Source organism: Accipiter gentilis, chromosome 27, assembly GCF_929443795.1.
Source record: "Accipiter gentilis chromosome 27, bAccGen1.1, whole genome shotgun sequence".
NCBI classification, from domain to species: domain Eukaryota; kingdom Metazoa; phylum Chordata; class Aves; order Accipitriformes; family Accipitridae; genus Astur; species Astur gentilis.
The window spans coordinates 16,123,332-16,150,622 of record NC_064906.1 but is presented as its reverse complement, the minus strand read 5'-3'; the positions used below and the strand labels follow the sequence as shown (position 1 = coordinate 16,150,622).

Genomic DNA, 27,291 nt, shown 5'->3' with positions numbered 1-27,291 from the left:
CAGCAGTTCCAGAGATAGCAGAGAGTAGCTATTAAGAATATATTCTGTTCATGGTATATTTTGGAAGAAGTAACTGGAGTACAAGTATCTTGTTTCTTTCAATAAAACAACAATATGACAATTTTAGCTTTAGAAATAATAAAGTTGTAATTACTAGTGCATCATCTGCTTTTCTTTCATGTTACTTAATTTTAAGTGTCATAATTGCTGACTAAGTCCCCATATCATAAAACTCAGCATCTCAATCTTGTCTAAAACTATTGCAATGCATTTCTTGTTCTTAAAGTATGGAAATAATTATACATTCAAAATAAAAGCACTGTAATTATATACATAACAGCACATTCAAACAAATACAAGACTTCCAATCATTTTATTTAGACACATTCTGTGTTTTCTCTGTCAGTTTTGACAGATGGGTGAAAGAACATAAGCTGTCCTGCATTCCTTTTTCATAACTGTACAGTAAGCCACAGCAGAACACAAGCTGGAAAAATGTTTAGTCAGCATTTTCCATTAATTGAGAGTGACAATACTATTTTGATTTGCTTGTGCTATGCTTATATACACTAACCGCCTCTGGGAGGGGACTCCAAGTTAAATGTAAGTTACTAGTATGAGCGAATAGCAGGCGGGACAGTTGAGCAGTCTTCTTCATTCAAAGTTCTGTCGATCACAGGTCTGTATTTCAAGGTAACCTAAAGTAAAAGAGAACAAAGAACTTTAAGACAAACATCTTGTATCTAAACAAGACAGCCTAGCTAACAAGAATGACCAAATAACACAGATAACTGAACAACTGCATTGATGTTAAGCTAATTTCTCCATTATTCTTTTCCTTCCATAGAAAATGAAGTTAGTAAACTACAAAGAACATTTAAGTTCCCCCAAGTTACCACTGACTGATTCCTCAGAAGCAAAGCCTGACCAGAAATGGTATCAGAAGACTAGTACTTTTAAAAAGGCCTTTCAGACAAAAGTAAAGTTTTGGCCAAGATTGCTAGTTCCTAGTTCTTTAAGCTAGGAAAGTCTTGGGAGATAGAGAACCCAATGGTCAGTTAGGAGACAGAACTGTATCACTCTATCTTTCCATTCTCAGCAGCTATTCAGGAAGCAAAGTGTTCTCACTTGTCCTCAAACTAGGCTCAAAGAAGCTGAAACTGGGAGAGAGGAAACAGAGAGGATTCAGAGTACGGGATAAAAAAACCCAACAAAACTCTCAAGACTTGTATAGGGTCAGATTTCAGTTCTATCTTTGAAACACCACAAAAACTTTATGCTAAACACCAACAACGGGTTTTGCCACCATCAGAGGAAAAGGAAAAAGCTTTTGAACTAGCCCAATGCAAGGGGAAAAACAATTCCAGCTCAAATTGCAAAGTCATTTCCCAAAGATCAACAGTAACTTCTCCCACATTAGTGTACTTGCTCTAAGTACACTAAACTGTACCAGGTACCTCAGATGGTGACAATCATTTGCAGTATTATCATGATATCAAGAGCTGTGTATGAAAGCAGCTGTCAGTTGACAGTGAGAAAGAACCTCAAGCATCAGGCTCAACATACCTTCCCAGATGGGATGTCCACATACGAAAGGGTGTGCTTTCTCCAGTGCTCTTCAAATGGCTTCCGCTGTTGGCCTTGGAGCGGCTTAGAATAGTCAAACTCATCTATCCTTAACTAAGGAGAAAATTAGGTTGGTATAGACCAGAAATTACATCTGCACATCACTTTACAACCTCATGATTAGTTGCATTCCAATTACAACTGTAATACAACGTGTCTCCTAATAGCCAGCAAGCTTTATCTTAACACTGTCTATGTCAAATCTTAAATACTGAGGCTTAACAAGGGCTTTAAGGTAATGTTCCCTGCATAGGACAATTACTCTGCTTGAAGTCCTGTCTATGCACTCATGACCTTATTATTACTATAGTCCTGGTTTAGACCTCTCTAATCATTCAGATGCACACATCTGAACAACAAGATGAACAACTCTTCTCTCAAGACTGTCACCCAATATTGCGTGCATCGGTCATTTTATACATAACAAATAAGAACAGATAAAATGGAACAGATGTGACCCCAAACAAATACTACACTAGTCTTAACTCAAGACTCTAAAGACTGTACTTTGAAGAAATTACAACTTTTAAATAATCCATCTGAGGACACGTAACAAGAAAATTCAATCCTACATCCAGGTCACAGAAAATGTTTATACCTTATAGTCCTCTCTGGCATGAGCACCCCGGGATTCTTTGCGAGCTTCAGCACCATAAATGGTTTGTAGAGCACAAAGCATCAGGTTTTGCAGTTCCAGGGTCTCCACCAAGTCAGTGTTCCACACAATACCTAGTAAGATATTAAAATACTATGGAAGATGTTCTACAAACAAGTTATTCTTCAGTTTGTGTCCTATTGCTGATACTTAGAATTGAACTAGCCAATGCTTCACCTACTGCAGTCACAGTACTCTGCAGCACTGAATTACTCACTATTGCCTGCAAGGCGCAGTAACAATTCCTACACCCTAACAGTCATAATCAATCTTAGAAAAATTCAGTAGTTCTACCAGGAGTCCCCGTTGCGTGTGTACTGCTGAGACAAAATTACACCATGGATTCTTGCCTGCTTTATACCATACCTACAACTCAGTCCCCATACCTCATTTGGGATCACAAGATCTGGCTACATGGTAGCTTTTTAAGTAGATCCCTAGCAGATCCAGACAACAGGGCTTTCCCTTCCTGCCCATCCTCAGGAACAAACCAACCTGCTAGTTATACAAGGTTCTTCTTCATTTAAGTATCTCCAAGGTGGACCCAAGTTCACTTACATGAATGTATCTTCATTTTGATTCCTACGTTCTAAGCTATTTTAACACTTTTCTTGATGCTTGGTGAGAGCTGTCCAAGAAAGCCAGTTCTACTTTCAGTGTTAGGATACATGTCAAATAGCAGTAGATGGAAAGAAATACACGTGAGTGGACAAAAAGGTACCTCACCAGTTGTACTTAATTAACCAAGTTCTCCTAAGATACACTGCAAGATATGCCAGTATCTGTATGCAGCACCATCTGCTCAGCTGAAGAGTGAAAACTGAAGTGTTCAGCCTATGAATAGTCTTATCTTTTTGCAACTCCCTGGTCTTTTCGGATGACACTTACAAAGTTCATCTTAGTATGTGAACAACTTCGTATCATGTTATGAAAGAACAGCAGTTAGTACCTTATACAGTTATATCTGATTTCAGTCTCTGCTTCTTTGAAAGACTATGCAGTCAGAAAATGACCAGTAAGATCTAGTACATTACTGATTACCATGTTTGGCAAGTAGGGCTCTACAAAATATTTTGAAAGGTTCAAAGTGGTCAGTCTTTAGCCAAAGTTTCAAGAAACACATAAGAAGGTTTACAGAAGAAAAAAAAACCACCACAAAAAACAATAGTTTTCCCGGAGAGTACTCTAGCCAAGGTGGATTGTTTGCTATCAAATTACCTCTGTCAAATGTCTTTAGGTGAGCCAGATCACTATAAATTTGGCTGAGTTTTTCACAGCCTTCTTGGAGTACAGAACCAGTACGAAATACAGCAGCATGGTTTTGCATTGTCTGCAAGACAGTAAAACAAAATCAATTTCACATGCCACATATGCATAATATCCCACGACTTCCTTAGTTCCAACAGCTTGATACAGAGCTGTTTTGACTTCAAACACATCTGCAGCCTGAAGAAAAAACAGTCTTCTGCTCATCCTAGAGGAAACCTCGCTCTATTATACATTGGGTAAACTATGCAAGAGGAATAGCCACGAAGGGAAGAAGAAACTAACAAAACTGATACAGCCTTTACTGTGCACAGCCAATCTTCTCACACTGCTTTTTACTTCTGCAAAGCAAATCCTGAAGTGTACTTCACAAAGGGACCAAGCCCCCTGTTGCTTGCAGCTTCTTGCACCTCATACTTGAGAGCTTCACCAGGCTTACCTTCTGCATGTTAAGTCGCACTTCTGAAGTTCTTACAGTTCCATTAGCAAATCTTAATTTGTCAAGATTAGCAACTGATGCTTCACCGGCATTTGGTTTAATGGAGGGAACTGGCTCTCCTAATAAGAAAATTTCGGTAAGTTTAGTAGGTGACTGGTTTTGGTTTGTCAGTTTCATAGACTAGCAACCACTAAAAGTCAGATTTGACTAAAACAGAACCTGTTTTCCTCCAAGGTACAGGTTAACTGTAATTTTCCTGAACTCCCACCAATAGTATCCTTACACTTAAAAATAGAGTTCTCAGTGGAATATATGAATCACATTCTTTCCTGTGACAGTTAGTAGGGAATTTACAGGTTTGGCTAAATTCTGCTGTTAATTCCTTAAAAACAGTACTTGATGCTGACTATAGAATAAGCTCATGCTCGTGGCTCCTTACCACCTTCCCTTAATACTTTGTCTCCTCACCCCCAGACCTCCCACACTCTCTTGGGCCCATTAAGGGACCAGGGACCAGCCAAAAAGCCTGGCAGTTACATGAGCTCTGCATCTTGCCTTCAATACTGGAACCCATCTGTTACTGGGTAACAAACCAAACACAGCATCTTACCAGCACACTTCATCTCTCATGTAGCTTTGCATTCAGACTAATAAAAACCCTCCTGCAACTTCAAACTCAAAGGAGTCACAGAAAGACTGATCCAAATAAATGTTTGCACAAAGACAGAGCCAACTGGCATTACTAGATCCAAGCTGGTTCCATCAAGAACCATTACTCTGTGTACCTTTTGCACATTCAGACTGAAAAAAAACAAACAGTCTTATTAATTTGTACATTAAGCAATGAGAAAACAGATGACTACTTCTGGACTTCAGCTGCTCTGGCAACATAACTGCCTCTCACAGTATTTTGTTGGTTGGTTGGGGGTTTTTTTCAGCTCACTACCTGTTGCTGAACCAGATTATTTAAAAATAACATTCGGCTGTGATAATCCATATATAGGGGATGAGATGGTATGATTTTTAGTATCTATCTCTAGATACTAGTATCTATCTATCTATTTTTAGTATCATTTGCATATGCAGTCCACCTTATATATCAACAAGACAGCAGCAAATTCCACTATAATACATTTTGTACATTTTGATGTAGAAGATAAAGTGCAGCATGTAGAGAAATCAGTCTTCATAATTCAATACTCTGTTTTGCTAGTCTGTGAAAAATCTCAGCTGTTTTTGCCAATAGCATTGACCCAGTTCCAGTTTTAAGAAGATCAACTCACAAAGCAAATGTTAGTGACAAGCATTTGCATCACAAAGAACATGCCTATAAAAAAGCAAAAACACTGATTTCTGGCTTTTCCAACTAATAAGAGTGTATGTCTAGCATTCTGAATTTGAATTAGGTAGCAACAACTCTTTGTTTAGCAGAAATGAAATTATAAAGGCAAATGTCTCTAAAACAAAGTGAGACTTACCAGGCTTGCATGTCTCTGCAATAGTAAGGGCGCAAGCACGGCCAAAGACCACCAAATCCAGAAGTGAGTTTGCTCCAAGTCGATTGGCGCCATGGACAGATGCAGAGGCTGCTTCCCCACAAGCATATAAACCAGGTACCACTCTATCCTCACCATTCACATGTGTGATCACCTATCATTTCAGACAGTCAATTAATACTCATTTCTTAAACAGTTTATAACAGCACAAACCTCCTTATTTGCAAAGGCCATGTGCATGTTAAGGATGAAACACAGCAATCTGAAGTTTTCTCCAACTCTAAAACAATAAATACCTTAGTTCTAAAGTGTAAGTAGCAATGCTACGTAAATACAGATGGCAGTAAAACCTAAGATTTCTTTAGTTATGCTGATGAAACAGAACCATGTACTCTTCATCACAATTCTGCAGCAAGTCAGAAAAGCACAGGAAGGAAGTCTGATCTGCACACATCTCTAAGGCAAAATTTTACACTAAAAGTTAACAAGTGCAATACACTGAAACAGAAAAATTCACCTGACACCATCACATTGACTTCTAACTAGTATGAGTTGAAGCAATCTGCTTTAGTGTAGAGATTACATGAGGTACAGAGAATTAATATACATTAACTGCAGTTACAGATTGTAATATAGAGCCCTAGTTTGATCCCTGTTCAACTATATATTAACACCAACTTGATAAACAAGATAATTGTTGTCAGACATGACAGTAACTTCATTTTAGACATTTCTTCATCTCCAGATGGGCTGTAACATGGCTCTCAAGTTACTGACAAAACCAAACCAGACTGTATGTTTTAAGTACTCTGACATCATTACTATAATATTAAGCTAATCTTACTCAGCATCCTTACATACATGAAAAGCATTGTTAATGCTTTTGTATTTGGAAAATCATTTCCTTTTATCAGACTGGAAAAAAAAAAATCCTGAAAGTGATCTATTACTTACCTGTCCTTTGTAGTTAGTAGGAATACCTCCCATATTATAATGCACAGTAGGCAGAACAGGAATAGGCTCTTTAGTGACATCAACTCCAGCAAATATCATAGCTGTTTCTGAAATTCCTGGGAGACGGGTTGCTAACTGCTGTGGTGGTAGGTGGTGCAACTGCAAGTACACATGGTCTTTTTCAGGACCACAACCCCTACCACAAAAAAAACACAAAAACCCAAGTCAACATTGGAACACATAACAGGAATTCTGCAAACACCAGTAATATTTCTAATCCAATTTGTTTCATTTATGAAAAATTTTACGTTTAATTTTTTCAAAGGTCATCTGACAAAAATGAATATCTAGCATATTTGAAAAGTGTTGAACCTGTCAGAATTTACATGTAGTTTTCACCTCACAGCTTTCTTTTCAGAATAATTCACAGTACTTCAGACTTTAAACCACTATATCCCTGCAGAAATATCTAAGAATTGAAGATAATTAATCAAGAGAACAGAGCACCAAATTATTTCCATTGTTTGCAGTTAAGAGCATATACATTAAACTTGTTTGAGCAACTGTCTCTAGATGCACCAAATTCAAACAGGATACTCCTAACATCTTGTGTTCCCTTTTAGTATCATTAGGAATTAACAAGCAAAATTTTTTCCCTACATGCAGTGTTCAGCTACCAGTTATTAAAGCTCACTCCCATGGATTATGAGGTGTTTATCACATTGTACCACATATAGTCTAGTATGATTAAGTATTCATTCTGCAGCTTTGTTAGAATATTTAACTAACCTTCCTTCACGGATTTCTATGGTCATAGAACGAGATACTACATCCCTGGAAGCCAGATCCTTAGCAACAGGTGCGTATCTCTCCATGAATCTTTCACCTTGACTGTTAATTAGAATACCTCCCTCTCCACGACAGCCTTCTGTTATAAGGCAGCCAGCCCCATAGATACCTGTCAAGAAAGAAAATAACCATCAAATGAGATATTCAACAGCTTCATAACCAGGATGACCAGGACTGAACAAACAAGGTTGCCTTAAAATAATGCAAACAAGTCGCGGGGATAGATTTTATTCCACCTTAATCATATCACTAGTAACTGTCTCCCAAGACTCAAGACTGCTCAGAAACAAGTATTGTTATTCCTTTCAAACACTCTTCTTGGAAGGTGAGCAAGTTGATTTGGAACACCCATGGTATCTAAAATATCAGAACTAGAAGAGATCTGCACCCAGCAATAGGTAAGGAGACTTTTACAAAGACTTTGTAGACCTTCAGGAATTACTTTGTTCAACATCTTTAAGTAAACCAGAAGCTGATGATCTCAAGGCCAGTTTGCTCATCTTTGTTCCCTCTTCTCCTGTGCTAAGGCAGTACAGGACAGCTTCCAATTGTGTGGAATGTCAAAGCCTACTCAATAAGTCTTCTTTTTCTTTAGAGAAGGAAGGCCTACCTGTCAGCCTTCAGCACTGGTCATCATAGAAAACAAAAATGCTAACCAATTCATGCACTTGATAATTACGTGAAAAGCTATGGAATTCTCAGACAAGTAATGAAGCTTCTTTGACTAGAAAAACCTTAGCTAAGTGAAATGAACACTGGATCTCTATGACATAACAAGGAGAACATTGTAAAACTAAGTGAACAATTAAAAAAATCACTACTTATCACAAGTTAAAACTCAGCATTTATTTAGCTACAACCAAAAAAGCAGATCTTCACTTTTTAGTCTGTGACCACTGCTGTCCACAGTTTAGATCCTGATCCTCTGCTATAAAACTGCAGTCCTAAATATATACCTTTACTTCAACTACCCCACTTCCACAAAAGATTCTGGTATATAACTCCTTAACGTTTGCATCTACCCTGTTGCTCCTGTATCTAATATCAAACTCTTCAAAATATTAAAGACAAGAGGAAATGTAAGTTTAAGAGGTGAAGTGGTTTCAACTTGGAATTCATAAAACCTCTTCGTATGGTAAAGACAGCAACTTAAAATATTTAACACTGGCCTTTAAATTAGAACAGCTGAGATATCTCTCTCATATTGTGTCTTACTCTCAATTTATATTCCACAGCAGTTGCAACCAAGTCTGAACACCTGTCACAAGCAACTAATGAAGTGCTGCAGAAAGTGCAAACTGATTTGAGCACATTTTAAAACACCACAAAACCCCCAATCTGTTCAAATCATTAAAAATAACATTGTATTATTTCATATTCTGTACCTGTAGGGTGAAACTGTACAAATTCTAAGTCCTGGCAAGGAAGACCAGCTCGTGTGACCATAGCAGTGCCATCACCCGTACTAGTATGAGCAGATGTACAACTGAAGTAAGTGCGGCCATACCCACTACAGGACACAAAAGTTAACAGAATTAGCAGTCAAAAACATATCACCAGAACATACCACTCAGCTATGCTCTTTGCACAATAGTGGAAATAGAGCAGAGGGTTAATAAGCAAGATACCCAAGTTTTGCCATCGCCTGTACTACGTTCAAACAAAAGAAAAGAAAATTGGTATTGTCCTGTTATGCTCAACTGTATTTAAAAAAACAGCTGGTGACAGAAGGTCCAAGAAAAAGAATAACAGTTCCAAAGCAGGATAGTTAGGTTAATATCAGAAGCCTTTTTGCCAGAAAAAGTTACTGCAGGAAGTTCTCTCAATACAACCCAATAGCATTAAACTCAATTTGAACTATCACTTAGCAGTTTTATCAAAAATAGCATATAACAATAGTTTAAGTCCTCAACACCGCCCTGATTTTATATTTCTAGATTACAAAACCTAGTTGCCCAAAATTAGGTATTAAAAGAGAATTCTCGTGCCTAAAACATGTTAGCTTCCAATGTTATTGAGCGCTGCAAATACCCCCAATTTCAGGACAAACTCTCAGAAGAGGTATCAATCTACATATTTTAGGTACCTCAAAGTACTCAAGTACAAAAACAGCCTCAGCTTTAATAAAGCCAAATTATATAGGCAACCAAACTCCATTATTTTGCTATGCTCTATAAACATATCTGTCACACTGAAACAGAGAAGGGACTTTTGCTGCTTATTGCTATCTAATGCATATAGCATTGTAATAAAGGTATACAAACTTTTGCAACCAAGTAATGTTAAGTTACACTCATCCAGCAATTTCATCCTACAACAATCAGACTTACAATTTTGGTATCTTAATGTAACAGATTCTCCTAGATTTGGAAGAAAGTTGTTTCCTACAGGAAACTCAGAACCCTACAGATACATACACATTGGCAGCACTGCAACAATCTCTGCTTTAAACAGCACTTTTTTAAAAATCTCAGACCATTTGGATCACACATACTGCTCTTGCACATTTCGTCTTTGAGTCATTGCTCCAGAATTCAAAGTTAGACCTCACATTAAATTTATACTTGGTCACAAAAGTAATAGCTGCCTTCTTTCAGAGGGAACGACTGAATTCAGTTATATTACTCTTGATCAAAGCAGGGAAAGCAGATGAACACGCAAGTTATGTTTTTCAAGCCAACACGGCATCTCTACACTGTGGATTCAAATATATGTACAAACACACAGACTTCCAACTAGTAGCACACTCAAGTTTGCGTCCTTCAACATAAACATTACATTACCCAGTGGCAATGACAGTGTTCTTTGCTCTAAAACGATGTATAGTGCCATCTTCTATGCAAAGGGCAATAACACCACGACATTCTCCATTTTCCATAAGTAGGTCCAAGGCAAAATATTCAACAAAGTAGCTTGTATCATATCTTAGAGACTGGAGGAAAATAAAAAAAGGAATTTTAAGAAAAATCCAGAAACCAAAGTAACCTCTCTTCAAAACTGTCAATGCATACAGGCTGTTATCATGATAAAAACCACTCCCACCAACTCTCAGGGAAGCTGGTTTCCTCACAAATCTTTATAAAAATTATAAATTATAAAAATGAATCTATTCTAGCTTAAAGAGACACAAGTAGTTACCAAACCACTTAATTCTGAGAAGTCATAGCTAGTCAGCAAGACTTGTTATTTCCCGCTACATTTGGCAACACTTTAGTCAGCTGCAGTGCCTGATACATGTACAAGCACGTTTTACTTAACCTCTTGAAGAGAAGCAGAATACATCTCCAAGAGCCTAGTATACCAGCAAAAGCAGCAGGCATTGAATAAAACATTCTTTCATGCCCTCAAGGATCAGACCAGCGTTTGGCAGCACTGAACATTCATATTGCAGCAGCATATATAGTGTGAACCTGAAGGAAAGCAATTAGCTACCTACTAAGTAAATAAAAAAAACATTAGCTACTAGCTACTTAATTTCAGGTTTCAAGTAGCTCACTACCATTTTAAAATAACCAAACCTTCCTTTAATTATGGTTTGTAGAATTGATAGGAACAGACGCTGGAACACCAGCCACTTACTTGCCATAGAGCAAGCTCAGAAATGCACAGTACACCACCATGCATTTTACACCTCTTGCTTCCCCTGCTCCCTGTTTGAAGATGAGTGAAAGAAAACACTGCCTTGTACCTGTTTTCAGGGTTCCCCAATGCTGCTGTGTCAGATTTTTTGAAAGAAGTTCTTTGGGGAAGGTTTACATAAATTGTCTTTGGGTCTCGTTAACAGACACAAAAGTATTAACAGTTAAGAACTACTACAGGCCACAAAGCTAACAGTGTACACTAATTAACATTCGTTGTCTTCACGAGAGCCATTATAATTACGATCTTTCAGTTTATTCTATTTCTGCATACTCCTGACAAAAACCAAGCACCACCTAGGCTACATCCTTCCAGTTTGCCGAAGGAAGGAAATCCAAAATTGTTCTCAATCATTCCCCAGGATTCCTCATTCATATGTGAAGAGCTACACATGGGTGGTTCCCCCCCACAACCTCTAGGGGGAAGAAGAAAAAAAACAAACTTCATCAATTGCAAATACAAAAACCCAAACCAAGTTTGCTTCACAGCTGCTTACCCTGCCATACAGAGTATGTAAGAGTGAGTGTCCTGTCCTGTCTGCAACACAGCAGCATCTGTGAGCCTGTCCTCCTTTTCCAAACTTAAGACTCTGTCCACCAAATGCACGCTGATATATTTTTCCTTCTTCAGTTCTGCTGAAAGGCATCCCATAGTTTTCCAGCTGTTGAACCCAAACAGAAACATCAGAAACTCTTGTGCATAACAATCCAACATGTTATTTTACCATGTTCCTAGTAAGGAGATCTCTTTGGAAGCTAGTCTGTGTTATAAATACTTAGAGCCAACATGATTTCCAGTGAGTCTCACCTCTATCACCGCAGCTGGGGCTTGCTCGGTCATGTAGTGTATGGCATCTTGGTCACCCAGCCAATCAGACCCTTTCACTGTGTCGTAGAAATGCCACCTCCAGTTATCATCCTCCATGTTTCCCAGAGCAGCATTGATCCCTCCCTGAAAATGAAAATCCATTTTCCTGGAATTATATTACTGAAGTACAGCCTTAGTAGGTTTTACTCATTCCTGTTAGAAGTCACACACCATTTATGCCTCCGTGTACAAAAAATACAGTAAAGTCAGATTTAACGTGGCTGTGAAAAACCTGCACAATTTATCAGTTTCACACTCACTCTTATCTTGTTCTGTTTCGTGTAACACAACAAATTGCAAAGTTGCACTGAATAGAATCTAAACGTATATTGCCCTCCAAAGTAGTTTCAGCTAAATATGCAATATTTATAAAAGGAAGCGTGGCCTTGAAACACGATGTTTGTGTGGATATTCAAATCAGCTTTCTGACAGCAGGCATTTTTTAAACATTTATTCTACCTCATTTCTCACCTGTGCAGCAACAGTATGAGATCTGGTGGGAAACAGCTTTGTGACACATGCTGTATTAAATCCAGCTTCTGACAAACCAAATGCAGCCCGCAGACCTGCTCCTCCTGCACCCACAACAACTGCATCGAATTCATGGTCCACTACTGGATATTGTGTAGAAATCTGCAAAAATAAATCAGTTCGTTATGATTACAAATATTTCAAGGTAGGTCAAACTTAAGTTTCATAGAGACACAAGCAGTATAAGTTTCATGTTCTTAATAGACTCTTGCAGCAAATGCTACATCTGTTATGTACTGTCTTGGGTGGAAACTATCATTAAAAAAGCAATGCATTTCAGCAACTCAATCTCACTATGTACTTGAACACAACATTCCACTAAAAGCCGAGTACCACATTGTTTCACATCTCTCAAGCATTATGTATATTATTTAACCTGTTACTTAAGACATAAAGAAGCACAAACATACCGAATCAGAAACCTTCGTAGAAGCATTTTTCTTTCCATAGACTGTGAAGTGTAAGTTGCGTGCAAGAGTCTGACATGCCGCTGGCCACTATGGAAAGAAGTCAAGATAACTATTATAGAACAAATTTTTCCACAAAGATGACTTTCAGCATTCTCAGCTACCCTACATTTATAACAAACTTTTACTCACCACTGGTAACGTATATACAAGAATATTGTATCAACTTATTTTAAAGCTACACGCAATGAAGTTCCAGCTTTCCTATATTCACAACCAGAAAAGAAAAAAAGTTTTGACTGGATGAGAGAACAGTCTGTGACACCCTGCTACTGGCAGGGTATGTTATTTACATCACTAAAGCTAACCAGTCTCTCAGACCTATCTGAGGCTGCACCAACAGAAGAATATGTTTGCAATTAATGCTGCAGTATTCTTACACTTTTTTACGTATGTAAGCAAAGATGGAGACAGCTTTATGGGAACCACAGGAATTAATGGAAAATACCTCTCACATCAATCAATCCTCAGAATTTTAATTATTTCAGGTGGTCAAGAGTAATGAAGATAAAAAAATTAGGTGGTAGGGAAAGCTGTTCCAGCTCAACATTGCTTCAAGAGTCAGATATATTTCTCTTTTTCTCATTCTCTATTAATTAGTGGCCAATTTAGAACCATTTATTAATACCTAAATGAAGCACAAGGGCACAGTTTTCCCCTTCTGTAATATTATTCCCTCTCCCCTGACATGTTCAAAACCAAAAACAAAACAAAAAAACTCCACCACACAAACCTACCCAATATCCAGTCTTTGCTTTAACAGGTTAAAAGAATTTTAGTCTCCACAGTATAAATACCCAATTTCTTGGAACCTGGTATTTCTTCTTTGCACTGTTCAGAAAAACACATCTAACTGAGGATGTATGATTGATGAGAACAGCAACACAAACCCATACTAGTGACCTATGCAGTGACATCAGCACTTCCCTATTTGAAATATATCCTAAAATGCACTGGAGTAACATTTGAACCACGAATGTAACAGTTGCTAGAAAAGACAATCACCCTATAATATGCTAACAAGCAGATCTTCCCTATCTGTTCCAAACATTCCCCTCTTCCTCCATACCAGAACTGAACTACAGTACACCTTCCTCGACCTAGTTTTATCACTTCTCATACTAGCTTCCTCTAATTATCGTCTTGCATAACAGTGAATCTAATGTGTCATCGTATTTGCTAACACACTTCTGGTTTTTACAGCCATCTTCAAGTAAGGTCAGCCTTAACACCTATTCACAAAGAGTTCTGCAAGTACACTCCTCCAGGCAGTTACTCTCCCCCTTCCACTCTGCTCTGTTACCACGCTTTGGGGCAACTCCATGCCCATCTTAATTCCTGTATTAATAATCTTTGTTAACATTTCACATACAGAATCAGATCAACTAGTTTATGGACAGCCAGAAGAAACCTAAGTATCATATGCAATTTATCTGCAAAACAGCTTTCCCAACAACTACAGCGCAAGCTAAAATGGGGCTTCCTCTCTGCAGCAGAACTGTCAAGTTAGACTAACAGAACTCTAACTGACGTGGCACGCTACAGTGCACACTTTAAACGTAGCAACCATGCATTCTCTAGCATATACTCCTAATGCTTTTTTCCAAAATGTTGTTGCAACAACAGTACAGCTCTTTTTACTGCAATAAATTATTTATCATAGGTGAGCAACAATACACTTGGTAATTGCATAAAGCAATTCAAAGAAAATCTTTACTGCATGTAAAGACAGCACACAATGAAGACGTTTGTACATACTTAGTATTGCTTAAAGTGCAAATGACTGAGGGGGGGGAAAAAAACCAACACAAACCACCTCCCCTGTGACTATGCCCTAAAGCCCCAAAAGAAACTGACCCTTTTTTTTCTCCCCTCAGAGTAAACAGCCTGCTGCAATATTCAGTCAGAATTCTGCCATAATGCCTTGCAACTAATTTCCTTTGAAGAAACTTTGTTATATTCTGAAGTTGCTATAAACAGTTATCAAACATATTTTGCATCAGAGGACTCTGGAAATACATTACAAAAAACCCCAAACCACACAACTATTTAGCAGATTGCTTTTCTTTCCACATCTAAGCTTTGAGAAAACAGTTTTCAGAACTGCCATTCCCATCCACATACGCTTTTCTGTTAAAGTTATACATATGAATTTCTGCCACCATAAGTTTTGTTCAGAATGAGTCTGAACAGAATTCCACAAAGCCGAAAAAGACATTACACTAAATTTTAAGTAAACGCTGATCACACTAATCCTAAGTTTTTATGCCACCAGGGACATCACCGCCCTTATGAAATTAAAGGTCCAACCAGAGCCAGTTCACCGCCATCTAAAACATAAAGACAATCTTTAAGTCTTTCTCCCTCTCAGCAGGTTGTCTTTCCTGCACTTGCTTTATAAGACAGAGACAACTACAGCTGCATTTACAGGGTCCTTTTCCCACGCATTTGTCTTTTGCAATCCCAAGCTCATTACAGACACAATGAGAACAGCGGAAAGAAGCTGAAAACTCCCACTTCACCACGGAGGAAAACAAGCCTTCGCTAAGGACTGCTTACGGATCATCTAAAACAAAACAGTCAAACGTTTAAGAAGCACTGCTTCTGGAAACAACTGCTACCCAGATTCACACAACATACAGAGATACACCAGCTTCCCACACAGGTCCAGAAGCAGCCAGCAGTACGCTTTCTACCCAGGTGCTGGGGCTGGAAGGTGCTGCCGGCCTCATCCAGACCCTTCCCCACCATGTCCCGTCCCCGCTGCCTTCTCCCATCCCCCCTGGAGCTCCCTCACGGCCTAAGGCTACGGCGTTCGCTTTCCAAGCCAGGAGAAGCGGCCCAGCCCTGCCCACAGTCAGCTACCACCCAGTAACCCGCCCTAAGAGCCGAGTAGCGAGGCCGGCCCCGCTTCGAAAGAAAAAAAAAAAAAAAAAAAAAAAAAAAAAAAGCATAAAAGAACCGGTGGGAACGAGCCCGCCGAGGGGGGCACCCGGCTCCGCACGGCCCTGCCCGCCCCGCTCCCGCAACCCAGCCGCGGCTCCCCGCCCCGGGGCGGGTGCTCCCCCGCCAAGGTCACGGGGGAGACACCGGCTACGGGCCGCCGCGAACCAGGCCGCGGGGCAAGGCAACGGGGGAGCCCGGCCGGCAGCAGGCGCACTCCCCCGCCGCGGCTGAGGGGAGCGGCAGGGGACGCCGGTTGGGGGGGCGGGGGGGGATGGTCGCCAGGCCCGGCCGGCCCGTCTCCCTCCTGAAGGGGGTTTCTCCGCGCCAGCCCCGCGGCCTGACCGTTTCCTCGACGCCGGCGGGAGAGCAGAGCGGGCCGAGGACAAGCACTCACCGCCCGCGCCGCCGGCCGCAACCAGCGCTTCGCCAAGCTCCGCGAAGCCGCTACCGTTGCCGCCATTTCGCAAGGGCCCGCAGGCGCCGACGAGGGCGCATGCGCCAGGGCGCCGCTACCCGCAAGGCTCGGCGGGAGAAACCAATTGTGCTAGGAGCGGGGGGGGGCTCAAAGGCTGAGAGCCTGTGTACTTCTATGCGGTGTCCCCCCCTCCTTTGCCAAACCTCGCCTCATGCCGCTAGCTGAGCTGGCTGGGACGGAGCCAGACGACCCGGAGCGCTTAGGGGATCGGGCGAGTCGGTTCGTTGTCCCCCTCGTCTCCCCCCCTTTTTCTCTAGGCTAATGGGCCGGCCCGAAAAAAGGGGGCGGGTCCGGCAGGTAAGTGACAGCGGCCACGCTCCGCCGCGGCCCGGTAGGTGTCTGTCCCGCTGAGGGGACCCCCCCGCCCCGCCACGGGCTCGGCGGCGAGGACGGGGCCGCGGCCTCGGCCTGGCAACGCGGAGGAAACCTGGAGACCTTCGGGACGGCGGCAACAAACGTGCCGCCGGACGGGGAAGGGGGTGGGCGGTGACAGCGGCAGCGCCGAGGCCCGGGGTGGCCAGTAGTTATGGAGCAGGCCGGGGAGCCTGTGGCTGGATGAAGGGGCGTCCGTGCAGAGTTCCCCGAGGGATGGGGCCGCCGTTTGAGGGTCTTGAGGCAGAAATACCCGTCCCGGAGTTAGCTGCGGTGCGAGGTGGCTGTGGGAGCGGGCCAAATAACTCCCCGTTTCTCTCCCGTACGTCTTAGGGTGCCTTCATGAATAACTTAAATGACCCTCCCAACTGGAACATCCTGCCAAATCAACGAGAGCCCGGGGATGAAGGCAGCAGATGGAACTACGCCTTGCTGGTGCCCATGCTGGGCTTGGCCGCTTTCCGTAAGTAGCGCCCAGGCCTGGCCGCCGGAGCTGGGGTGCGCGGCCACGCTCGGGGGTCTCACCCGCCCGCCAAAGGGGAACCTCTGAAGCAGTACAGTGATAAAGTAATACCCCATCTAGGGTTTCCCTCTGGTCTGCTCGTTTGTAACGGTAAGCGCTGTTTATAGCGTTAGGGCAACGGCCGTTTTTCACGCACGGAATTGAATCCGTATTGAATAAGCTCTAATTTACATGGCTCTCTCAGAAGAGCGGGCACGTGATGTGCTAGAGAGCCCAAAGGTAACAACCCAGGGAGCTGCGGATGTACATTTATTGACTGGACCTGAAAAGTCCTCAGTGTAGTTCCTGCATTGGAAGCCTCCAGTTTGTTTCCCCATAACTTTATTTTCCTTCTTTAATCCAAGAAGTGTGTGTATTAGCAATAAAAGACTAGGGGGGATTTTACTTCAAAGGAAACATAGTCATTTAAAGTGACTTACTGTGAAACATGGACCCACAGAAATACATTTTGTGGGACATGTGAATAGAAGTGAATATCACTGGGGAGGGCAGGAAAGGAAGCTTTTTACCCCTTAATAGCTTCTTTAGAATCATACTTAATTATTATCATACCCATCAGTGTTATATGTGTTATACTCATGTCTGAAGTCTCATTTATATGTGATAGGTTGGATCTGGACCAGAGAATGTCAAAAAGAAATAGAAAGAGAAAAAAAAGAATATTATAAAAAACATTCATCTTTGCAAAAAGAGCTGGAAGCCAAATACCGGGATATAATCACAGAAAATCGTCGCACGGTCGCTCATTTGGAGTTGGAGCTTGAAAAGGAACGCCACAGAACCCTGAGTTACCGTGAAGCCCTTGTGTCCCAGAGTCGCAAACTAGTAGAAGAAAGAAGGATCCTAGAGCAGGAGCAGGAGAAGTTAGAGCGAGAAAAACAAGTCCTTTTGCGCTCAGGAGCAGAAGGTAACTTGTATCAAAGTTGTCTGGCAAAGGAAGAAGAGTGGCAAAAGAGAGCCAATATTGTACTAAAAGAATTTGAAGAGGGACTCAAAGAAAGACAGGACATCTACTGCAGCCTTGTTGTACCCAGAGGCCAGAGACTAGAAATAGAGAGAAATCTGCTAGTTAAAGCAGCAACTGATCCTGTTGCTATGGCTCTACATATGGAAAGTGGCTTAAAAGATATTTTCAAACATGATAACTACTGTGGCAATCTGCTGAACAGAAACAAAAGTCAAAATGGAAGACTTATGTGGCTGTATCTGAGATATTGGGAACTAGCTATTGAACTACGGAAGTTCAAGAGGGCAGAAAAGGCCATGTTAGGAAAACGCTAAGCAGGGGAGTAATGGGATTTCATGTGATCCACCGTGCATAGTAGGGACAATCACAGTTGTAGTCTGAAAGTGTTAAATTCTCCTACTGCGTTTCCGTTTCTCCTCCTTGTTGCACTTGTATTTGCATGGGATGTGCAGTGTCGGTGCCTTCCCTTTCACTGTCCAACAACAGATGCTCCAGTGAGCTCTGCATGCTCTTAAACTCTGTTGTGTTTGTATTCCAGGCTGCTGTGTAGTATAGAGAGGTGCCAGCTTCCATAGGTATCAGAAGCAGCAAAACAGAATTTAGACTGATTTACCTAGTTGATGGTCATACTCCATCAACAGAGAAGTGTGATTTGTCTCCCCTAAGTGGGGTAGCACATTGTACTCCTTATCCCTGATGTTTTACATGATGTCTCAATGCTATCTTTTTTTATTATTTTTTTTTAAGTTTGCTTGTTTTTTTTAAGCAAGACTGGTTCTGAAGCAGGTGTTTGGAAGAGACTGTGTTTGAGCAAGCTACTTGCCACATAAATCCTAAGTGTATATACATACATTTATATAAATTATGTGTGTGTGAATGTGTATGTGTATAAATGTATGTATTAGTATTCTGAGGGGGGGAATAGTATGATCTTGTTTCAAATTTAATCAGTCTTGCATTGTCTTCCAGCTTAATATAGAAATAGTACTTTATGAATGAAACATCCAAAAGAAGCTAATTAAAATAACACACGAAGAAACAGATTCATGAAAGTCTCATTGGAGCTAGAGATCCATGCTTGAATACTAGGAAGTGTATAAACTCAAAGTTACATTCTCAATCATACTGGAGATATGTTAAGAATACTTAGGTTTTTCTCTCAGTCAAGGTTTTAGTTGTAACCCAACAGTGTGCTTCCATTCCATCACTGTGCTGCTGCCTGGTTAGCTTGCAGGAACCTCCATGGGTTACAGCCATTGTACCTGGCTCTGTTCCCTGAACAGGTCCCGTTTGTTATTTGCAGATAGGAACCTGAATGCAACCTGCTCTGGTAGCCACTACCTCCCTCTCTGACCGTCTCAGATCTCCCAGAACTGAAGTATACTCTTCCACAACTCTTAAAGTTTGAGCTTATGGTTCACCACTTCACATACACATGACCATGAAAGCCTACAGATACAAAAGCTTTGCAAACCTTAAAGACAGGGGGCTTTTTAGTTTAGTTAGTGCAGTAAAATAAACAGATCTAGATGAAAACAAACAAACAAAGACTAAGAAAAGAGTGCATTTCCATGCTTGAAATCCCTTAAAACTTTGAGTGTTCTTTGGGTCCTTGTAGCAGTAGGAACCACCTTCTTTTTCAAATGTGCCATGTATTTTGGAGAATAACTCTTTTTTTCTTCCTCCTTTCTAATCCAGCCTTAGACCTCAAAGGGGCAGTGTTTACCCTTCTGTTTATAACATCTGGTCTTCTCTGATCCTTGACTTTGATTAGTGTCGGTAGGTTGTCAGTTCTTTAATTAGCAGTTCTTTATTTACCGAGGGCTAGACTTGACAAACGTGTTTGCTCTAGGCAATCAGCTACTGTATAGCTCGGAAGCAATCCAGCTAAGTGAATGCCTATCCAATTTTAACAGAGACCTTCAGCAGATACGGGTTTTTCTCTTAGTATTTCCTCCTGGTTTCATTTCAGTCTGGGCACAGAAGACAGCAGATAAATCTTTTGAAGTAGTGTGTGCAACCTAATCCAGTTACTCAGCAAAAGTATCTAACATGAAATAAAATTCCTAAACAGAATACATGTTTTCCAACTACTCATTTTTCCAGTTGTGATTTTGCTCAACCTGGTGGTACTAATTATACTGTGGTATTGATTTATTAGTCTGTTATGTACTGATTTTTATTTTTTTTTTTTAAATAAAGTTGTAGTAGATAGACAGACCTGTGGGGGGGGAAAGGAGATATCATCACAAACACCAGAAAGGCCAAAGTTTGTCTGGATGCCAAGCATGTGCGAGTTGGGAGGTGAGAACACAATCGAGTTATTGTGTGACAGTCTGAGCCAAGCCACTGTAGCTGGCCATATGTACATGCCCTAAATTCCCAGTAGAACAAATTAGTTTCAATAACTTACCCTGTGTGTAATTCCTTCAGGATGTGGAAAGTGTCTGACCACACAGCTGTGGCACACTTCATACGTACATACGTACAGGCAGTTAAGCAACTCGGATGACAAACAGCAGCCAGTGAATCAATGCCAATGTATTTGAGATTCATGCCTTGAATTTGTACATATTCATGAGTTCTTAGGATTAAAAGATCAAACATTTTATGCTTTTTCATTTTTTTCATAGTTTGTCACTGATCACTCAAAATGTTTTAAAGAAAATGTAGTCAAGTATAAGTTGAAGGATCATACACTCGATTGTACAAGGTTGGATGCAATGTAATAAATGTTTGATACTCACTTTCACTTTTTTAGAAGTGTCAATTATTTGCACAACTAATTGTTGAACTATTGTTCATGGACACTTTGCAGGTCAGTATATTAAGACCGAAGAGTTACTTGAGGAGGATTTTTAAAAGCGTGTAAACTGGTTTAGAAGCACCAATCCTGTTAGCTTCTACCAAAACTCATGTTTGCTGGTGTGTTACATATTTTTGCAACATTCCCCCTTTGTAGGTTGTTATGTTAAAAGTTCTATTGTGAGCTTTATATTGCCCAACAGCTGTTGTTCTGGATTAGTTATTTGTTTGGAAATGCCCATATATATGTAGAATGCACTAATAATTTGTTTTCAAAATATTTAATGAACTTTTCTTGTTACAAAAACAGTCACTCACCTGTTAAACAAGCAATAACAATTAATAAAAACCCTTGCATACTTCTGCACTGTTTTGTAACTTGGGCAAGGTGGGTGGGAGGAGTGGAATTTCCTATTTTATTCCAACTATTCCGAGCAAACTGCACAATTTTAAGATTTTACAAATAGGACAATTTTTAAATGGGCATGTAAAAACTTCTGGTCTTGATGCTGAGAAGAGAATATGTTGGAAAGTTTTTTCTGTCTTGGGAAAGAACAGCATCGTTAAACAGGTAAGTGCACCAGCTTTAACTAAAGAGGAGTGGTTAAAGATGACCATCCCACTGAAAGAGTGGGGCGATGCCTTCTGTCTGTTTGTTACACAGGGCATTCTGCCTTCCTCCAGAATCTCTCAGATGTCTCATCTGCACGTCAGCTCCTTTTTGTTTCCCTGTGTGGATTTTGTCTTTTCTGCTCTGTGAAAAGCTACAATCCAGCTGCTCTAGGACAGTGTTCAGACACTCTGGAAGTCCTTGTTCCCTCCATAAAAGATGCTTAATCTCTTTCTATTTGACACAATCCTTCGCATTTACCCATCCCTCATCATCACAGCTAAGTTGTCCCCAGTCCCTACCCCGCAGGGCAGTAGCTGCGTTCGTATGACTTTCTACGTGTAGACACAGGTAAGGAAACACCGCCAAGACGTCTTGTGCTTTCAATAAAACCAAAACACTTATTCTGTTTGGTCTGTCTGTTGGGTGACACAGCTGCTGTCCTGGGTGCATGCAACACAAAAAGAAACACAAGACACACTTAGACTTCAGAGAACTTGGACTGGGTGCTGGAAAATCTTCCTTACGAAATGTTCCAGAAGGGGCATGGGTGAAGAGGAGCATCCCAGAGGATCTGGCCTTCTCTCGCTCCTTTTGCCTAAACAGGAGCTGCCAGAAGACCACTGGCGTGACAACAGGTCTTGCTCTTGGGAAGCCACCCGTTGCCTCTTGCTCTTTAAATCATGCTTCTGAGCACTCCTGTGTGAGGATGAGAAAATAGTCAGTGTTCCTCTGTGGAGGACACAAGGCAGTGGTCAACAGTTCAGGTATTGTGGCAAAATCAAAGGAATCTAAGTTATTGCTGTGATAAAAGGATGAAATTCAAGTTTACTCTATAGTTCTAGTCATGGTGCAGCTGGATGTGGAGTCTTTGCCTGTGTGCATGCCAAGGCCACTTAGTCCTTAATTAACTGCCCGGTCCAGGAGCTCTCCAGCTAATCACTGCATAGCTGAGACAACAGATGGAGCTGCAAAGAAGTAACTCACTGAAATTTAGGGTAGCTTGGCAATGAGGTGATCGGCCAGCCACTTCACAACAAAACAACCGACTGATTGCTGCAGGAGCTCTCCCAGCAAAATATTCCAATAAAAATAATAAACGTTCTGTCTGTGAATGTGTGCAGCAGTATATTCAGTTCATAAAGTCCAAGTGGGAGAGTGAGAAACCGTTTCTCAGCACAGAGAAGTTTCAAAGTCTTGGAAAGTGGGCAAATTGGCCTTTTAAACTGCTAACACCTAAAAACATTTTGTAGGAGATAAAAGAAACAAGTAAAACTTCAGCACCTGACCTGACCTTATTACTCACAAGGTACCACTGTCTGAGAAATTACTGTGGAAGGAGTTGTGCAAAAAGACTAATTACACACAGGTTATGGATAGCTGTCAGAGAAAGTGAAAAGATGAAACATTGCTGGTGAAATAGCCCCGAAATTGCTAGCTACTCTGTATAATACTAATGGCAACAACCAAACAACTCAAGTAAATGGTGCCTCTGGAAACAAAGAGTCTGTGGAAGAGTGTGAAGAGCCTGTGGAAGAGCGTGAAGAGCGCAGAGGGGTTGTGAGAGCTGCCGTGATGGCCATTCGCTGTCGTGCACCCCCAACAGCCCCGTGCTCCCGGCTGATCCCAGCCCGAGCCGTCCAGCTGCTGGAAAAACGCCTCTTCCCCCTTCTTTTCATACCTGCTCCTGCGGATTTCTATTTATGAGACACTTCACTTCTAAACTTGACTTACGCCATCAGAACGAAATCCTCAGCTGAAGCGGTTGGTACTTGGTATTATTAACGACCACCCACCCCTTCTGGCCAATGGGTCTTCCAGCCAGCAGCCTCAGCGGCACCTTGCGTTCCCATCAACTCTTCTGGAGCGCATCTCCGATGCTACATGGTCAGAGCTCTCTGGTCCAAACACGACTGGACCGTAATAACAAGACAGCTGAGAAAAAAACGTGGTGTTCGGTGAGCAATGAACTTGTCTCCATCAAAGTGGGTATTGCGGTAGACCTCTATGCAAAGGTGGCATGCAGGAGTTGGATGGAGTTCAGCATCCTATTAGCATCTCACTCTATACTACAGCACTGGAAAAGGGAACAGTAACAACCTTGATTAAAGAACACTGTTCGTTGCTTAATGAACATGGCAAGCAACAACCTACAACCATCAACATGTTCTGCTGCCTTCCTAGAGAAGGGATGCATGTGGTGGGAGAGATCCAAGCAGTAGCACTTCACCGGCTAAGAAATTTAGGGCGATGCTGGCCATCATGAGATCAGGTAATTTGGTGCTGTCCACAGAAGCATTTCTACACCTGTGCACCTTGCCTGTAGTTCCCTCCTAAAGTGATTCCAAAGGTGAAATGTATTCTTCAAAGATGAAATGTATTCTTCAAAGATGAAAACAATATTTTGGGGGTCTTCTAAACGTATGCGGTGCAACATTAAGGATAGCACATCTCCCTCTATGGTCTCAACAAGAACAAAACAAAGAAGAATGATGTTGCTGGAGCTGCTATTACTAAAGTGAAATTATATACAAAGCTGAAATAAGTATTGCACAAACTACCAGTATATACAAAAACAAAGATCATGCCTATTTCTGGAAGATGAAAAGGAGACAAGTGCCACATGGGCATCAGCGTCAGCTCAGTTCTGGACAGCAGACAATGTTCATAGCTTGTTCTCATTAATTTTTCTGTGGCTAAGGACACTGCTACTTCCACAATAAACACAGACTGGCAATTTCTAGGCATGTCAGATTGCTGAAGGAAACTCTCTGACACCATAAAAACATTCCAGAAAGGGATGCTTGTGGAAGTCATTGTATATGACGTCCTACCTCCGTTGCATTCCCAATAGCCTGAGAGAGAATTTCAGTGACAGCTCAGTGCTGTCTTGTTTCTCCTCTGCAGTGATACTTGCTGGCACAAAAGGACTTCTTTCCCATTTGGAGAAGTTTACAATTGCATGGAAAGAGATTTAGCCTCCAAAGTTTATTGGGCTTCTCCAAAGCCTTCAAGGTATCCCTGCTTGAACTGCTGTGGGCTGACAACAGCAGCCTTGAAGCACACACATGGGAAACCAAATCATGCCAGCTGAGGAGCTGTGTCTTTTGGTTACTTATCCGGTAGAGTTTGAGAACAACAGAGCATAAAACTTAGATCAAGTTAAAGATCTACAGAACATTTCTTGGCAAGGTAAACTTCATAACCAGCTGCCATTGATTATTAGCCTTAAAACTAAGCAACTCTGAAACATTTTGCTTGCATATCTCCTGTTCTAATATGACCATTAGTGTCCCCTAGGCTCGGGGTCTTGAGTCTCCTCCTGACCCTGGGGTTCAGTGCTCCCTCTTTGCATAGCTGGTCAAGGATTTTACCCATTGGCAGCTTGTGAAAGGATTTTATGTTTTCTCCACATATTTTAAAAGATGGTCCAAGCAGATTTTGCCAGGGACAGCCTGTCAGAGAGAGCATTTCATTTAACCTCTGAATTTTCTTCTTCTTCACTTTTATTACATCTTTACCACTTTACACTTCCAAATAAGAATCCTGGGCTTTAGGCATTTGGCTGTATAGTTACCACCATCTTTACATTTCCATCTTTTCCTCTTTTAGGCTTATCACACAACGAAAAGTAATTGTGATTGCTGTATATGTTGCTTTGACTACAAAGTAGAAGCCGACTGCAAAAAAATATGATTAATACTGTTGAGATATTGCTATAGAATCACAAGAGTAAGGGATTTCACACCAGTATCTGCTAAAGTACTAAAAAGGGTCAGAAAATAATGTAGTTAATCCTAATAACATGGTATCCTGTAAGGCAAGATTAGAGAACAAACTCGGTGTGTGTGATTAATTGCCTCTAGCTGCAATGCTCTGTAAATGTCACTCTGAAAATATTCGGAGAGTTACAGACTTGTCCTATGTCGTACCAGGGATGATGGGATCACAAGGAGAGGACCATACCCGTTTTTCATTCCTGAAACTATGATTGGACGCAAACCACATATATTGCCACTGCTCTCTGCTTTTCTCACTGGCTTTAAATGAAAGGAATTGGGTTTCTTAAAGAACCTGCCCTGTCTTGCCGGTTGCTCCTTGTCCTCCCCTTCACAGGACCCAGCCAGAAGAGGTTCCCCCAGTGCAGTCGCCTCCAGCCCATGGTGCGGGGCAGAAGAAGACAAGAGCTTCAGTCAACTCGACTCGTTTGTGGGAGAAGAACCTGTCCTTCTCTGTATGGGGATGGGTCCCTGCAGGGTGAGCGAGCTGTGCTGGACCAGGAGCGCCCCCGCCACCATAAACAGAGACACCCCCCCCCAGGGGAATTTTCATCTAAGAAAAGGAATATGCCCATATTCTTCCACAAACGTGTATGTGTGTATATTCCAATAAAATATATGGCTTTAAGAAAGGGGATATTTCCTTTTTAATCAAGTTTTTGTAAAATTGTGAGTTACTTATGGACAAGTTGGCTTACTTCTTTGCATAGCCTCTTCTAACTTTTGAAAAAATAGTACATTAAAAATATGGGGGTGGTGGACAAAAAGCCAAATGTGTCATTAGAAATGTTTTAACACAAGTAATCCAATCTAAATGTAAGATCCATTTTTCTCCTGCATTTATAATTAACAATTTGCAAGACACGTCTTGTTTAGCAGCCTGTATTGTGAAAGGATTGATTTCGTAGAGGTTTATTAGCCATAACAAACCCCGTGGGATGTGCCAAACCTAAGCCTTGTGTTACCTGAAGGAGAAGTTTATCTTCGAGCAAAGGAAAGGGCTCTGTTGAATAAGCAAGTGGCTGTGACTATCGCGGAGCAGCTTGTTTGTTCAAATCCACAGGGTGGCAATATAGACAACCCCTCCGTGCAATTGTGGGTCATGTTCCAGCTGATCTCCCATTGCTACCTCAGGTCCTTCAGAAAAAGGCGCTGCGCCTCCCAAGATCATTAGGCATGCAATTACACTGATAAAGAAATTTGAGCTAGATGCTATAGCAGCATATTTGCTTCTGCAAATATTTAACAACTGATAGATAAGCAACAACCACTGGAACCTGGCATTATCAAAGTAAGATAAACTTCTCCGGAAAGACATTTGGGATTTATGCAGCAGAAAGCAATCTGGAATGTATTTTTGGATCCTGATGGAAACTGCTTGCACATGAAACAGCAGAGAGAAATTTTCAGATCATCCTAACACAAGTGTGAACTTGTTTCCTATCGTAACAGGTTGTCCTCATATAATTTGATTCCCAAAGGAAGCTACATTCATTCCTTCCATGTCAGCTTGCACTGTGCTTAAAGAGAAACATGCTATTTTAGGTTCAATAAATTCTATACAGAATCTCGATTATCAAAGATTTCTGATTACAAAGAGTCATTAGATCGTAGCTGTAAGATGTGTTGTGTGGACAGCATGTAATCACGATCTGATTCTGTTACTGAAAGAGGTTCTATATATGACTTTGCAAAGATTTAGAACTAAAGCCTGCAATTCAGGGAATATAGAAATATTATGGGGAGGATGTTGGGTTTTCCTATTTGTATTCTGTCTTCTCTATTACTGCCTCATTTTCCCTACAGCATGAATATTAGGATTATCTTCCAATGATTCAGGAGGTGGAATAATAACCCAGATGAGTTGTGAGCTCCTGGACCAAGCAGTTTCTTGCTATTGACCAATAGGTCAATGTCCTTCTGCAAAATTGGAAGTTGAAGAGCTGCAATTTGGAAGTTCTCTATTGCCAATTATAAGTGAAAATTCATTCTTCTAGACAAGGGAAGTACGGTTAATGTAGTCTT

At 41.1% G+C, this 27,291-nt stretch overlaps 2 protein-coding genes across 4 annotated transcripts; one reads left to right on the top strand and one right to left on the bottom strand.

Annotated features, from left to right (window-relative positions):
* Window positions 1-354: 354 nt before the first annotated feature.
* Window positions 355-16,254, bottom strand: SDHA (succinate dehydrogenase complex flavoprotein subunit A). The gene is made up of 15 exons (XM_049830399.1): window positions 16,130-16,254; window positions 12,733-12,819; window positions 12,263-12,424; window positions 11,732-11,875; window positions 11,421-11,585; window positions 10,069-10,217; window positions 8,671-8,795; window positions 7,226-7,394; window positions 6,437-6,632; window positions 5,465-5,636; window positions 3,987-4,105; window positions 3,500-3,611; window positions 2,225-2,355; window positions 1,567-1,680; window positions 355-698 (listed from the first exon to the last, which is right to left on the bottom strand). Exons 1-15 carry the CDS (start codon window positions 16,193-16,195, stop codon window positions 612-614), a joined length of 1,998 nt encoding a protein of 665 aa, XP_049686356.1. The 5' UTR covers window positions 16,196-16,254; the 3' UTR covers window positions 355-611.
* A 79-nt stretch (window positions 16,255-16,333) lies between these two features.
* CCDC127 (coiled-coil domain containing 127) lies at window positions 16,334-20,824 on the top strand. 3 transcript variants are annotated; one of them, XM_049830420.1, is made up of 3 exons: window positions 16,334-16,507; window positions 16,916-17,045; window positions 17,713-20,824. In XM_049830420.1, exons 1-3 carry the CDS (start codon window positions 16,472-16,474, stop codon window positions 18,384-18,386), a joined length of 840 nt encoding a protein of 279 aa, XP_049686377.1. In that variant the 5' UTR covers window positions 16,334-16,471; the 3' UTR covers window positions 18,387-20,824. The 3 variants fall into 3 exon arrangements, with proteins under 3 accessions (XP_049686377.1, XP_049686379.1, XP_049686378.1); XM_049830422.1 differs by lacking the exon at window positions 16,334-16,507 and adding an exon at window positions 16,526-16,541; XM_049830421.1 differs by lacking the exon at window positions 16,334-16,507 and adding an exon at window positions 16,554-16,689.
* The last annotated feature ends 6,467 nt before the right edge of the window (window positions 20,825-27,291 follow it).